A 13,395-nucleotide genomic window follows, 5' to 3' on the forward strand; every position below is an offset into this window, starting at 1 on the left:
CTTTGGAGGCCAGCTTTGAAATGTGGTTTTCCCAAGAAAGATCATGGCAGATAGTGAGACCCAAAAGCTTGAGCGACAGAACTTCTTGGACAGGATTGTTGAGAAAGTAGATGGGAGGGTTGTCCAGTCGATCTTTTCGGAGAGACATAGTAAGAGTGTGACATTTGTCAGGATTGAAAGACATGTTCCACTTGTTTGACCAGTCTGTGATTTTGTCCAGGTCTTCAGAGAGTGAGGAGGCTGCAGACTGCCGATCTGAGGGAAGAGGAATGGAGCGGCAGAGAGTGGAGTCATCAGCAAAGAGATAGAGAGGATCTTCCAGAGAGTCGCAGAGATCATTGATAAAGACCAGAAAAAGCACAGGGCCCAGAACACTGCCTTGGGGAACTCCAGCCTGAACAGGAAGGGGGAGATGAGAGAAATCCATTCAGGGCCACACGTTGACTACGACCAGAGAGGAAGTCCGCAAGCCATGCATGGAGATTTCCATGGATACCTTAGGAGGAGAGTTTGGTGAGCAGAGCTGGGTGCCAGACCGTATCGAAGGCACGTGATATGTCAAGGGAGACAGCTCTGATTTCCTGTTTGGCATTGAGGACCTCCATCCATTGTTGAGACAGCAGAAGCAGCATGTCCAGAGTAGAGTGACCTGGTCTGAAACCAAATTGATGATCAGAGATCAAGCCATTGGAGAAGAGGAAAGATTTCATATCCGAGGCAATGATGGAAATCCATGACTTTGCTGATAATTGGGAGCAGGCTGATTGGTCTGCAGTTGCAAGGATCTGTTTTTGCACCTTTTTGTGTAAAGCGGTAATGTTTGCTGATTTCCAGGATGCTGGCAGATGACCTTGAGCAAAAGAGAGGGTGAAAAGAACAGAGAGTGGGTGAGATAGAGCAGCAGAGCAGGATTTTAGGACCCGTGGGCTGATGCCGTCTGGTCCAGTTGCAGAATCAGAGTCGAGGTTAGACTAAAACTCCTCCACCTTGTCAGGAGAGAAGGACACAGAGTCCAGGAGCAGTTAGGTTCGACTGGGAAAGGTGGGAACAGAGAGAGATGGGTTTGGGACTAAAGATTTTGAGGCAAACACAGAGTTGAGGCATTCGGCTTTGTCACGTGCGATGTCAACTGTGTGGCCATTTGAGGTAAGGGAGGGGATGGAGGGGGAACAAACACCAGAAACGGATTTGACCAGACACCACCAGGATTTGGAGGAAGGAGACAGGTTTGAGAGTTCATTCTTCAGTGTGGAGAGATAGTGCTTCCTGGCACTCCTGAGGGTAGACACACACTTGTTCCGAGCTTGGTGGAAGGAACTGAGATTGCCTTCAGTTGGATTAGCCTTCCAAGAGGCAAAGGCAAGTTGTTTCAGGGCAACTGCCTCACCACAAGATTCAGTGTACCATGGACGGGAGGAAGGGTAAGACAACTGAAGACGAGATGGGATAAATCTGTGCATGAGAGAGAGCAGTTTGCTTTGGAAGAATTCCCAGGATGAGTTGATGTCAGAGGTGGTAGAGATGGGAGACCAGTCCAGATGATTGATGGCTGCTTGAAGACCGTCCCAGTCGGCCTGAGTGAAATGCCAGACTCGTCGACACTGAAGAGGCTCTCTGAGAATGGCCAGAGAGATGTCCACTTTGACAAGTACATGATCAGAAGAACCGATTGGAGCAGAAGAAGAGCAGCAGACATTAGCAGGGAAGTTTGTCATAACCAAAGCTAGGTGATGTGGTTCCCTCATATAATAGGAGCAGGAATTTAAAAGTTGGCGGAGGTACAATAATCTACTTGCATACTTTTTATGCCTGCCTCGCCAAAGTCGCCGGAGGCATTATGTTTTCGGGTTGTCCGTCCGTCCGTCCGTACGTCAGTCCGTATGGGCTAAACCTCGTTTTTCTCAGCAACCATATGTCCGATTGAGACGAAACTTTCAGGGTAGGAGAGACACCCATGCGGAATGTTCTAATGATAATTGTGACGTCATAGGTCACGTGGTATGGCAGCCATCTTGGATTAGAAGCAAATAATTATAAAAAAATTCTCGGAAACCACTAAATGGAAAAATTTAAAACAGCACATTGTCAAGTACTCCCAATGGGGAACAAAAGCATGATAATTACATCATAGGTGAAGTGGTATACCAGGCAAAAATGTTTTAATCGAATTCCTTATCCTAAAAATCTGAAATTCCATGCACATGATCGATGACCCATTTGTATTGAAATATTAAATTTATGACATCGTAGGTCACATGGTTTGGCAGCCATATTGGATTAAAGGAAAATATTAAATAATTATATCTCTGAAACTGCTCACCCTATCGATGCTAAATTTTACAAATATCATCTAACAGCACTGTTGCATATTGTTTGAAATTGATGATGTCATAGGTCACATGGTTTGGCAGCCATCTTGGATAGAAAAACGAACTTTTTATGTTGGAGGCTCCAAGCACGGACTATATAGTCCTCATCGAGGCCGGGCCTTAAATAAACGAGAAGAAAAGTATATGATTAAAAGTGTATGGTGTTTGTTTGCGAGAAAGAGATTGAAGCTGTAGTTTGAGTGAGACAGAAAGTAAGACCAGCAATCCTGACACGGAGAGCGTAAGATGGTTCCGGGCACCACTTTAACGCTCCTAAGTCAGGACGGTGGTACTATCCTGGGCGGTTGCTGTCTACAACTTACTACCTAAAATTAGTAGGTTGTAGACACTGTAACCTTATCCGATCAACACGAAACTTCACAAACGTGATGCCCTACCCATACATATGCAGAGTGTACATTTTTTGAGGTCATATGTCATGTGCTATGGCAGCCATATTAGTTTGAAAGCTGATATTTTTAAAAAATGCCTTCTCTGAAACTGCTTCACTGATCGATGTGAAAGCTGTCATGTCGGGTAAAAATGTGATACTTGAGAACAGCAGATGAGATTTAAATCAAACTTGTTTCTTTTTCGGACAGTGAACGATGGCATCTACCCGTTGTGGGACTATGCGGAGGCATATTGGCGACACAGTCACATTCTTCTAGCTTCACAATGCCCTTCTTTATTAAAGTTACTACGATATATTTACGTGCATTTTTTTTACTACATGCAAGGTGAAATGGCATTGGGATTTGTGGATCTGAAGAAGGCCTACGACACTGAGATGGATGGGAGTGTCAGAAGCAGAAGTGAGGTTGATGGAAGGGATGTACAAGGGAATGAAGGGAAGAGTTTTGGTTTGTCCTGATATGTCAGAGCAGTTTAATGTGAACATTGGTTTGAGGCAGGGAAGCGCTCTCAGCCCCCTCATGTTTATCATGGTGATGGAGCTGGTAAGCAGGAAGGTAAACATGAAAGGTAGTATGGGGAGGATGTTGCATGTGGATGATGTGGTTGTTGTGCAGGAGAGTGGGTGGGAGATGCAGGAAGTACTTGGGGAGTGGAAGGAGGCATTTGAAAAACATGTGCTGAAGATGAGCATGGAAAATGTAGGTGATGTGTGTTGGGCATCAGAGAAAAGAAAATAATAGCAGGCTAGAGGTGAAGGAAATCAGACAAGGAAATAGGTTTGAGTATCTGGGGGGAACAGTGACCGGGGATGATAAGTCAGAGGCAAAGGTGAGGAGGAGCACTCAAGTAGGTGGGAATGCATTGAGGAGGATGGAGGGAGTAATGGCAGACAGAAATATTTCAAGGAGATTGAAAGGGAAGGTTTAGATTCCATGTGTAACGTCGGCCTACCTTTATGGTCTGGAGATGGTGGCACTGATAGAAAGACAGTAACAGAGGGTGCAGGTTGCAAGAACAACTGGGTTAGGAGGATTGCAGGAGTGAAGAGGGTGGATAGAAGGAGAATGGACGAACGGAGGGAGGAGATCTTTTTTTTTTTTTTTTTTTTTTTTTTTGTATACTGAATCGAGGCTCGTGAAAGAGCTAACATTTACTTCACAAACAAATCAACGACACAAACAAAATATATAAAAAGAGGGAGCGGAAGACAAGAGAAGGGGAAGCACACACACTTGCGAGCACACAACATTTAAGAGCAGGGAGATGTGTGGGAGGGAGAGGGCTTGGGGGGAGGAGGCGTGGGAAGGGGGGGGGGGGGGAGAAGTATAAAACACAAGGACACCAAGGACTTCCAGGACAGAAGTTGGTATTTCAAAAAAGTGGAATTGGGGTGAAATTAGCAGGGGTAGAAAAGATCAAGGTTTTGGATGGGGGAAGATAAGAGATGGTGGTGAACAGCTGTTTTAAAGACCTGGAGGGTGGAGTGGGATTGAAGAGAGTGAGGGAGTTTGTTCCAGAGGTGGGAGAAAAGAGGAATGAAGGAGTGAAGGTGAGCAGAGAGTCTTGATTTTGGGAAGATGAGCTTGATGGGGAGATTGGTGATATGCCCGCTGAGATGGGCTGGACACGGTGTGGATGGGGCAAAAGAGAATGGCAAAGAGAGTGGATAGGTTGAGGGAACAGGGTAGGAGGAATAGAGGTAGACCAGGATTGAGATGGGAGGATTGTGTGAAGAGGGATATCAGTAAGGTGGGAGTGGTTGGAGAGTGGAAAGAGTTGGCTGAAGACAAAGGGGAGTGGAGGAGTATCGTAGTCAAGGCAGGGCAGAAGCTTGCATGGTGCCATCAAACCTCACTACTTATAAAGGGAAAAAGAGGAGAACAACACCATGTAATGTCCCCACTGGTGAGTGTCTGCAGTCTGGTCAGGAAGGAAGGTCCAGATGAAAAATCAGTCAGAAGAAGCATGGTGTTCACCTTCATCAATGAGTTTCACATAAAATTTCTTTACAACCAGAAGATTACAGACTTCTAAAACAACTACTGGAATAAACATTTATATAACAATAGACGAAACTGGATTTATATTGCTAAGTACTAATTTGAGTGATAACCCAATGTCCCAATGTATGAGCATCGTCATTTGGCGAAAAGGAACCCTTACCGAACATGACCTTGCCACAATCTTGGCCTTGTCTGCTCCTTAAGCCACAGGTCGAAGGTAGCTTCCCAGAGCTCCCAGTCAGCTTCACGAGATGTTCCACGACACGCCGACTTGCACTCGTTTTGCCAGCGCCGCTCGGCCCAAGGAAGGTGATTGCCTGTTCCTGCTGAGAGGCTAACATTTGCAGGTAGGCCCTGCGTGCCACTGTGCATACGTCAGATGGTGGTGGCTCACGATGCCAGCTTGCCGCGTCACTTGCAGACTGCACATAATGGGTGAGGAAATTGTGATACATACAAGGAATATTAGTTGGGGGGCACACAGATCATGTGATGAGATGCAAATGCTTCCACAAAGTTACATTCTCCACATTCTTTTCAAGGAAAACAATTTAAAAAATCAAGTACAGATACATTCAAAGTACACTGCCCCCATGTCAAATAAATAAATAACATATCCTCCAGCATGCGGCATTGCCGGGGCGCCTTCAGCGCAGCACCTAGAGATGGTATTGGGAGGGAGAGATGTACAATAATTGATTGATAAATTGCATAATTAAAATAAAGAAATAATAATCTTAAAATAATTAAGTTCTTAATTAAGTGGTGAATGGCATACCGAAAAACCACCAGTGTTTCATCCAAAGCAGTAACTTTTGAAAATTAAATAATTAATTAATCAAAAATTTTAAATAATTGATTACTTGATTAATGAGGAAATAATTAATCAATAAATCAAATATATCCTTTATAGCCAAATCCCTCGGTCACTGTTGCATCTAAATATCAACTTCCTAGCTCAAAAGGTGCCTGAGTTATTGTCCAGTTGATAAAGAAAATAAATAAGTGATTAATAATGAAAATAAATAAATAAAAATCGTAAAATAATTAAATTAGTAATCAATTGGCTATTAGAATATGATACCTAAACCACCGCCATTTCGTCTGAATCTGTAACTTTAAAATAAAGAATTAATTAAGTGGTCAATTGAATAAATAATTAATCGATTAATTGATTAATCAATAAATCAAGATATCAAAAATACCCTTATCAGCCAAATCACTTGGTAATTTTTGTGTCCAAGTATCAGCTTCCCATCTCAAAAGGTGCCTGGGATAATGGCCAGATGAGAAAGAAAATAAATAAGTGATTAATAATGAAAATAAATAAATAATAATCGTAAAAGAATTAAATTAGTAATCAATTGGCTATTAGAATAGAATACCTAAACCACTGCCATTTCATCCGAATCTGTAACTTTAAAATAAAAAATTAATTTAGTGGTTAATTGAATAAATAATTAATCGATTAATTGATTAATCAATAAATTAAGATATCAAAAATACCCTTAACAGCCAAATCACTTGGTAGTTTTCATGTCCAAATATCAGCTTCCCATCTCAAAAGGTCTTCCTTCCTGAGATATTGCCCAGATGAGAAAGAAATAAATAAGTACATAGAGCGATAATAATTAAATAATGAATTAATTAATGGATTAATCAAAATATAAAAACTATGCTTTTTGCCAAAGTACTTGCTCACTACTGTGCCTAAATTTCAGCTTCCTAGCTCAAAGTATCGCTGTGATATCGCCCAGACAAACAACAAACAAACATGACAACAATAAATCAGAGTGAAAACTGAGTACTCCCTTTCAACGCGCGTCATTGCCGAGCCACCTTTGGTGCCCGGCAATGACGTCATGCAGCGCCTGGAGATGGCATAGGAAAGGAGCGGGTGTGCAGCACATTTTATGCAATGAAATTAATTTCTACAGAATCAACATGAAGATACCTGTGGCCTCACTTGGCTTTACACAGCAAAAAAATCATTCCTCTAACATCGCCGAAGGCGTAACATCTCTATTTATCGTTGGTCCACAAAGCTTCATCATTATCATTTCATTAGCAACTCCAAATCAGGGTAAAGGATCATGAAGTGCTGTTATTATAATTGATACTTCCCTTTTCAAATGTCAATTTTAAATTGAAAAGCACACGCAATGCTGTCGACTTGTCTGTATGTATGTCAGTCTCCTTTTTCAATGTTCTCACGACGTCGTTCAATAAACATGACCAAATTTGATGAACAGTTTTACACAAAAGATTAAAACTTCTCAAAGTGGTAATACCGATACTAATCAGCAGCATCACTTTTATGGATAATACAGATTATATTTAATGCATAATCCAGATGTTTAAAAGAAAAACAATGCAATTGAATAAAGTGGTTAACAATAAGGAGGGCCTACCTCATCTGCACTGCTAGACTTGTATGATGGTGGGCCAACCGAGACGTGGTGTGGTCCAGCAAGCGTGCAGGGATTCCCTGTGCTGAGGCGAGTGCGCAGTGTGTGTAGCACTGAGCTCTCATTGAGGTAAAGCAATGAAGCAAGATCTTCCACTTGGTCCAAGTGTGGTGGATTGGCCTGTTGCGAATAACATGTGCTGAAATGTGTGCTGTGACACCATAATCAATGCAGTAATTATTGTTTTAATTACTGATTATTTCTATACTGGTATAAAACCCGCATTGGAGGAGTTTATTCGACAGTGCAACCTCGTGAGCATGCCAAAGGCTGAAGCCTCGGCCAAGTGTCAGATGTGTTTATATCTTTTTGTCCCCCGTCGCACCGCGGAGCGAAAGGGAGATTATGGTGTTCCCCGCCGTCCGTGTGTCCGTCCGTCCGTGCGTGCGGGCGTGCATGCGTGCGTACGTGCGTGCGTGCGTAAGCAAAGGACCGCATTCGAATTTGGTGCGCGGGTGCAACCCACGTCAATATCCAAGATGGCCGCCGCCATGTATGTCTGATGCCATGTATGTCTAAACCTTGTGAGGGGAATATCTTGAAAAATAAGCGAAGTACCAACTTCTCATCTGGTGTGTGGGTGTATCTAGGCATAAGGAAGAACCCTATTGAAAATTGGGTCGCCACATGAAAATCCAAGATGGCCGCCGCCATGTATGTCTGAACCTTGTGAGCTGAATATCTTGAAGAATAAACGAACTACTAACTTCTAATCTGGTGTGTGGGTGTATCTACGCATAAGGAAGAACGCTATTGAAAATTGGGTCGCCACGTCAAAATCCAAGATGGCCGCCTCCATGTATGTCTGAACCTTGTGAGCAAAATATCATATCATAGCATGTTTTCTGCGTCTTCCACTTTGTCAACTCACATCACTTCCCCGACGGGGGACCTAGGCGTAATGCTTGTTTTATTTATCAGACATCATATGGATATAAATGAACACTCGTTTTGCTCTGCGCACGTTGCACATCATGTGCAGTGAATTTCACGTCCCTGCACCTTGTATTTATTAATAGTTTTTTGGAAACGCTTCTGTACACCGCCCTTGAGGCTTGGTTTGCAAGCCACCATCTACAATTACAAAAGAAGAGATACAATTAGTCCGTCCACAGCATAGCAGGAGTCAGGGTATTGTAATCACTTCTGTGTGTCTGTCCGGGCGGTAACTTTTTTACCATTTGAGTTTTGTCATCAAATTTTCACCAAACCTTTATTATGATAATACGGAGAAGGCAAATTAATAACTTTGTCATAAGGTCAAAGGTCAGCATTACATAAAATCATCAATTTTCATCCAATTGACCTGAAATTTCAATTTGCCATTTGAGTTTTGTCATCAAATTTGCAAAAAAGCTTTATTATGAGAATATGGAGAAGGTAAATTAATAATTTGGTCGAAAGGTCAAAGGTCAGCATTACATAAAATCATCCATTTTCATCCAATTGGCCAAAAAATTCAATTTACCATTTGAATTTTGTCATCAAATTTGCAACAAAGCTTTATTATCATAATACAGAGAAGGAAAAATAATAACTTTGTCAAAAGGTCAAAGGTCAGCATTATATAAGATCATCAATTTTCATCCAATTGACCTGAAATTTCAATTTACTATTAGAGTTTGTCATCAAATTTGCAACAAAGCTTTATTATGAGAATATGGAGAAGGTAAATTAATAATTTGGTCGAAAGGTCAAAGGTCAGCATTACATAAAATCATCAATTTTCATCCAATTGACCTTAAATTTCAATTTACCATTTGAGTTTGTCATCAAATTTGCAACAAAGCTTTATTATGAGAATATGGAGAAGGTAAATTATTAATTTGGTCAAAAGGTCAAAGGTCAGCATCACATAAAATCACCAATTTTCACCCGATTGATCTCAAATTTTTAGAATTCACATATTGGGTCACTTAATTGGTTCACTAATCAAAAAGTAGGAGTCAATTGTTTTTTTTAAGATCAAAAGGTCAAAGGTCATGGTTGCATAAAATCGTCAATTTTTGTCCAATTTACTTGAAATTTTAGGATTTTGCATATTGGGTCACAGAATTGGTTCACCAATCAAAAGCTAGAGGCTAATTCTTTTTTTTTGATTAAAAGCCCAAAGGTCAAGGCTGCATAAAAACGTAAATTTTCATTTTGTAATTTTTGAAACAGTTTTCAAAATTTTGAGCATATGAAAGAAGAAGAGACGATTGAATACAAACTGACAGGGATGGGCTTTGTATTGTCACATGCTTTGTAAGTACTCTTTTAATGAAAAATTTTTTCGAGTTTAATATAAGAGTGCCTATATTATTCTGTTATAAACTTTAATAGAGCACAGGCTATCAATATGGGATTTGTGATGGATGCTGTTTAAGGAAATGTGTTGCCATTCAAGGTACATTAATATAATATTGCCAATGCAAGGAGAAAACTTTTTGGTAATAAGCTGTTGGGGTCTCCATGGTATTACCATAAATCTTGGAGCATCGTACTCATTGTAATTTTTACAAAAGTGTATGTAGACGTTTTCATTAAATGTATGCTAGAACAAAGACCTTCTCAATGTCCTCCTCATCCACATCCAGCACGAGGCCTCGCTCGTCCAGTTTCAACTTGAGCCGCCCGGGAGGCATCTCTGGAGTCCCTTCGTCAGGTCGAAGTTCAGTAGCTGTCGCGACAATCAAATAATGTCAAAGGTTAACGGTCAGTGTATGTAATGACATCATAAACTCCGATTCCGAACGTACTAACCGGGTACGAGGCCTTCCTTCTGCACCAGCCATACACGGTCTGCCTCATACCACGCGTAGTAATCATCTTCCTCCTCAGGCTTAGGCTGTGAAAGTGACACATAATGAAGAACATCTCGGACAGTGTTTTCTGATGTGTTAAAATATCCCTTCATTTCATTTCAAATGCTTAAGTCACAACCTTACTTCGTACAAAATGCATACATATATGGTCATTGAATGAAGAAGAAGACCACTCCTCTTGCATCTCCAACAGGGACTCAAACTCAGGACTGAGATCTCAAGTCAGCCACCTTAACCGTTAAGCGAACATCAGGCCTCAGGTATTGAATGAAAAAGTGATCTATTAATTATTTAACTTCTCTTTCAGGTCATTCCCCATACAAATCCATGATCTTTGGTACTCCCATTAACCCATTCCCCCTTGCCCCCCTCCAAAGCACACCTATTTCCAAATTTCTCGCTTATCCTCTCTGCGTTTGTTTCTGTATCAATTTGTCCACCCAGTGTGTCCGCCCCTGCCACTCTATCTTGTCACACTCCCTTTCAACTGTTCCTTTTGTGGCATTGTGTCTTGATCCATTCTGTGTTCTCGCACTTCCATGAGCCTCGACTTTGTATACAAAAAGTAAAAACTTATGATTTTAGGTCTGACATCATGTGCAACTGACTTTATGGTGAAAACATTTTTTGGTCGAAAATAAATAAATGCAAATGAAATGTTCAAACCGGTTCCGTTAAAGCCACTATTTCCGGTTGCTGGTCTGTAGCTCCCTCCACTGGCTGTCCTGTGGCGGTCTGGTCCTCGGAAGGTTTCTCGGAGCCTGCAGACTCTGCCTCCGACAAGGCTCGATCTGGCTGTGGTTGACAAGGAGGCATAGGAACGGATTACGGGGACATAGGATGCAAATCCATTGGGAATTAAACTAATTTCCAATAACTACAGGTGAAGAATAACGTTCATTACCTTTTGCATCGTTGAGGAGGAATGCTTTTCGGTATCTTTGGACACTTCTCGGCCGATATCTAATGGCGTCTGTTCCTTTTGGGGAGTGAACAATGACATTTCATTAAAATAAATGTTTGATAGTGCCGAAATTAAGAGTAGGTGTAGCTCATCATTTTCAGGGAATAAAGGTGTGATCAATATTAAGCGTCGATGGCCTGGTGCAGTGATTTAAAGGTCAACTTAGCAAACAAAGGTAATTCAACTACATTGCGGAATACAAAACTTTGTGTCTGTTTCGTGGTATTCACCTGTGCTGGTTCCTTGTCAGAAGTCTTTGATGGGTCCAAATCTTCTTTTATCACTACATGTGACTCTGCCGTTGTCCCGTTTTCTGGAGTCACCTTTGCGTTGTGCAATTCTCTCCTCTCATGGCGTCGGGACCTTGGCCTCGCCTCCCTCGTCTTAACTCGTGTCATCAAACTCGTAAGGCCTTGTGATATTGGGTCAGCCGTAGTAGGAGTGGAAGCTGCGGTGCCCTTCGGCCTACCTCCCCCTACTTTCTGAGATCCTGGTCGCAAGTTGACAGCAAGACAAGAGCTTGGTTTTGAAGGAATCTCCCCAACTCGACTCAGAACCTCCTCAGGACATGGAGGCACATCCATTTTTGATCGATTGGTTCCTTCAGTTTTCACAATCTGTCTTTCATGTTTTTCATCCGGGGGCTGAGGCCGAACAGCACGACGAAAAAAACGAAAACTACGGCTCTTCAACTCCTCTGTTGCCGCGTTGCTAATGGATGTCTCGGCTACTCCATCAGGAGTTGGTGGTGCTTCTCCATTCGTTACAGGAGCATCTGCATTTCCATTGGTTCGTTCGTGCATTAGTGGCCGGTGACACGCATCCCCATTAGTGAGATCACCCCCTGGCCCATGTTTTGGAGTTGGGGAAGACGGAGAAGGATATGCAGGCTGCGGCATTTCATTCGGCGAGTTGGGAGAAAACTGAAACAACAAAGAGATCCAAGAGGTGAAACAGACTGTGAGGTGGTTGACCCCAAAAGCCATTTTAGGCCTATTCATTTTACCATGGGTCATTCCTAACATTTACCATGGGTCATACCATCTTATAGAAGGCAATTAAGAAAGGAAAATACCCTGTGGCCTGTTTTTTTTCCTGTGCCATGTGCACATCCCAGCACCTTCCATCATTCTGCAGATAATGCTGAATACACAGGTAACCACAAGGAGATTTGGTCACAGTTCACCAAATTTTCATCTCTTATCAACAGAATGTGAGATCGTTACAGATTACAAATTTAATGCAGATGGAACATTCAACTTCTCACATATCCCACCCTTCATTCTGGCATTGTCTGTAGTTAGAAGTCCAATCTCATCAAGGATCAAACCCGTGCCGGACAGCTCGGTGGCAATCGCAATACGGATTGTGCAACCCTGCCGCCATTGTACAATTGTCACACATTTCAAACTTGCAGAACATCCAATTGACTCATTAAATGCAAGTTATAAAGGAATCAATTACTTGACCACAGGATTGAATTAAGGACAGGTTCCAGCTTCCGGGAGACAGGCATTTCCTCATTAGGACAAGTCCATGTACGTTCCACGTCAATCTGACACTCACCGGGCGCTCTCCCTGGGCCTGTTCCCCCTGCTTCGCTTGAACAGCCTTCTTAATGAAGTTAGATGGAGGAGCGATGACAGCCAGTTTCTTGGGCAAGGGTGGGGCCTCCTCGTCCTTGGCCTGTGGGATGATGTCAAAGTCAAGTGATGGTCACAAAGGCATATACAATCTCCACTGCAAATACATGTCCTCAATATCAGCAACTACAGTATGTGCTGTGATATTTTCAAGAATGTATTCCACATTCCACTACAAATGACCTCCTAATTAAAGGGAATACGTTTACACTGTCAGCCCATCCCCATGCACAGCAGGAGACTGAGTTTTGCATTCACTTCTGTGTGTCTGTCAGTCTATCTGTCTGTCTGTCTGTCTGTCTGTCTGGATGTCTGTATGGATGTCTGTCTGGATGTATGTCTGGATGTGTGTGCATGTGTGCGCATGTGTGCGCGTGTGTGTGCATGTGTGTGCGTGTGTGTGTGTGTTTGTGTGTGTGTGTGTGTGCGTGTGTGTGCATGTGTGTGTGTGTGTGTGTGTGTGTGTGTGTGCATGTGTGTGCGTGCATGTGTGCGTGCATGTGTGTGTGTGTGTGTGTGTGTGTGTGTGTGTGTGTGTGTGTGTGTGTGTGTGTGCCTGTCTGTCCGGGCCATAACGTTTTTACCATTTGAGCTATTGTCATCAAATATTCACCAAAGGTCTATTATGATAATACAGAGAAGGAAACTTAAAAATTTGGTCAAAAGGTCAAAGGTCAACGTCACATAACATCGTCAATTTTCATTCAATTGACCTGAAATCAAA

At 42.3% G+C, this 13,395-nt stretch overlaps 1 protein-coding gene across 3 annotated transcripts in view; it reads right to left on the reverse strand.

Annotated features, from left to right (window-relative positions):
* The window catches only part of LOC137439905 (unconventional myosin-XVIIIa-like), a 346,703-nt gene that overhangs the window by 274,174 nt on the left and 59,134 nt on the right, over window positions 1-13,395 (reverse strand). For 2 of the 3 annotated variants that reach the window (XM_068136128.2, XM_068136131.2), the window contains 8 exons: window positions 12,595-12,714; window positions 11,259-11,951; window positions 10,969-11,043; window positions 10,731-10,859; window positions 10,003-10,087; window positions 9,807-9,919; window positions 7,201-7,377; window positions 4,950-5,211 (listed from right to left, as the gene is read on the reverse strand). In XM_068136128.2, the coding sequence (XP_067992229.2) occupies window positions 4,950-5,211; window positions 7,201-7,377; window positions 9,807-9,919; window positions 10,003-10,087; window positions 10,731-10,859; window positions 10,969-11,043; window positions 11,259-11,951; window positions 12,595-12,714 (1,654 nt within the window). The remainder of the gene's footprint in view (window positions 1-4,949; window positions 5,212-7,200; window positions 7,378-9,806; window positions 9,920-10,002; window positions 10,088-10,730; window positions 10,860-10,968; window positions 11,044-11,258; window positions 11,952-12,594; window positions 12,715-13,395) is intronic. The other variant, XM_068136130.2, reaches the window with a different exon arrangement.

This window comes from Myxine glutinosa, chromosome 14, assembly GCF_964187855.1.
Source record: "Myxine glutinosa chromosome 14, kmMyxGlut1.1, whole genome shotgun sequence".
In the NCBI taxonomy this organism is placed as follows: domain Eukaryota; kingdom Metazoa; phylum Chordata; class Myxini; order Myxiniformes; family Myxinidae; genus Myxine; species Myxine glutinosa.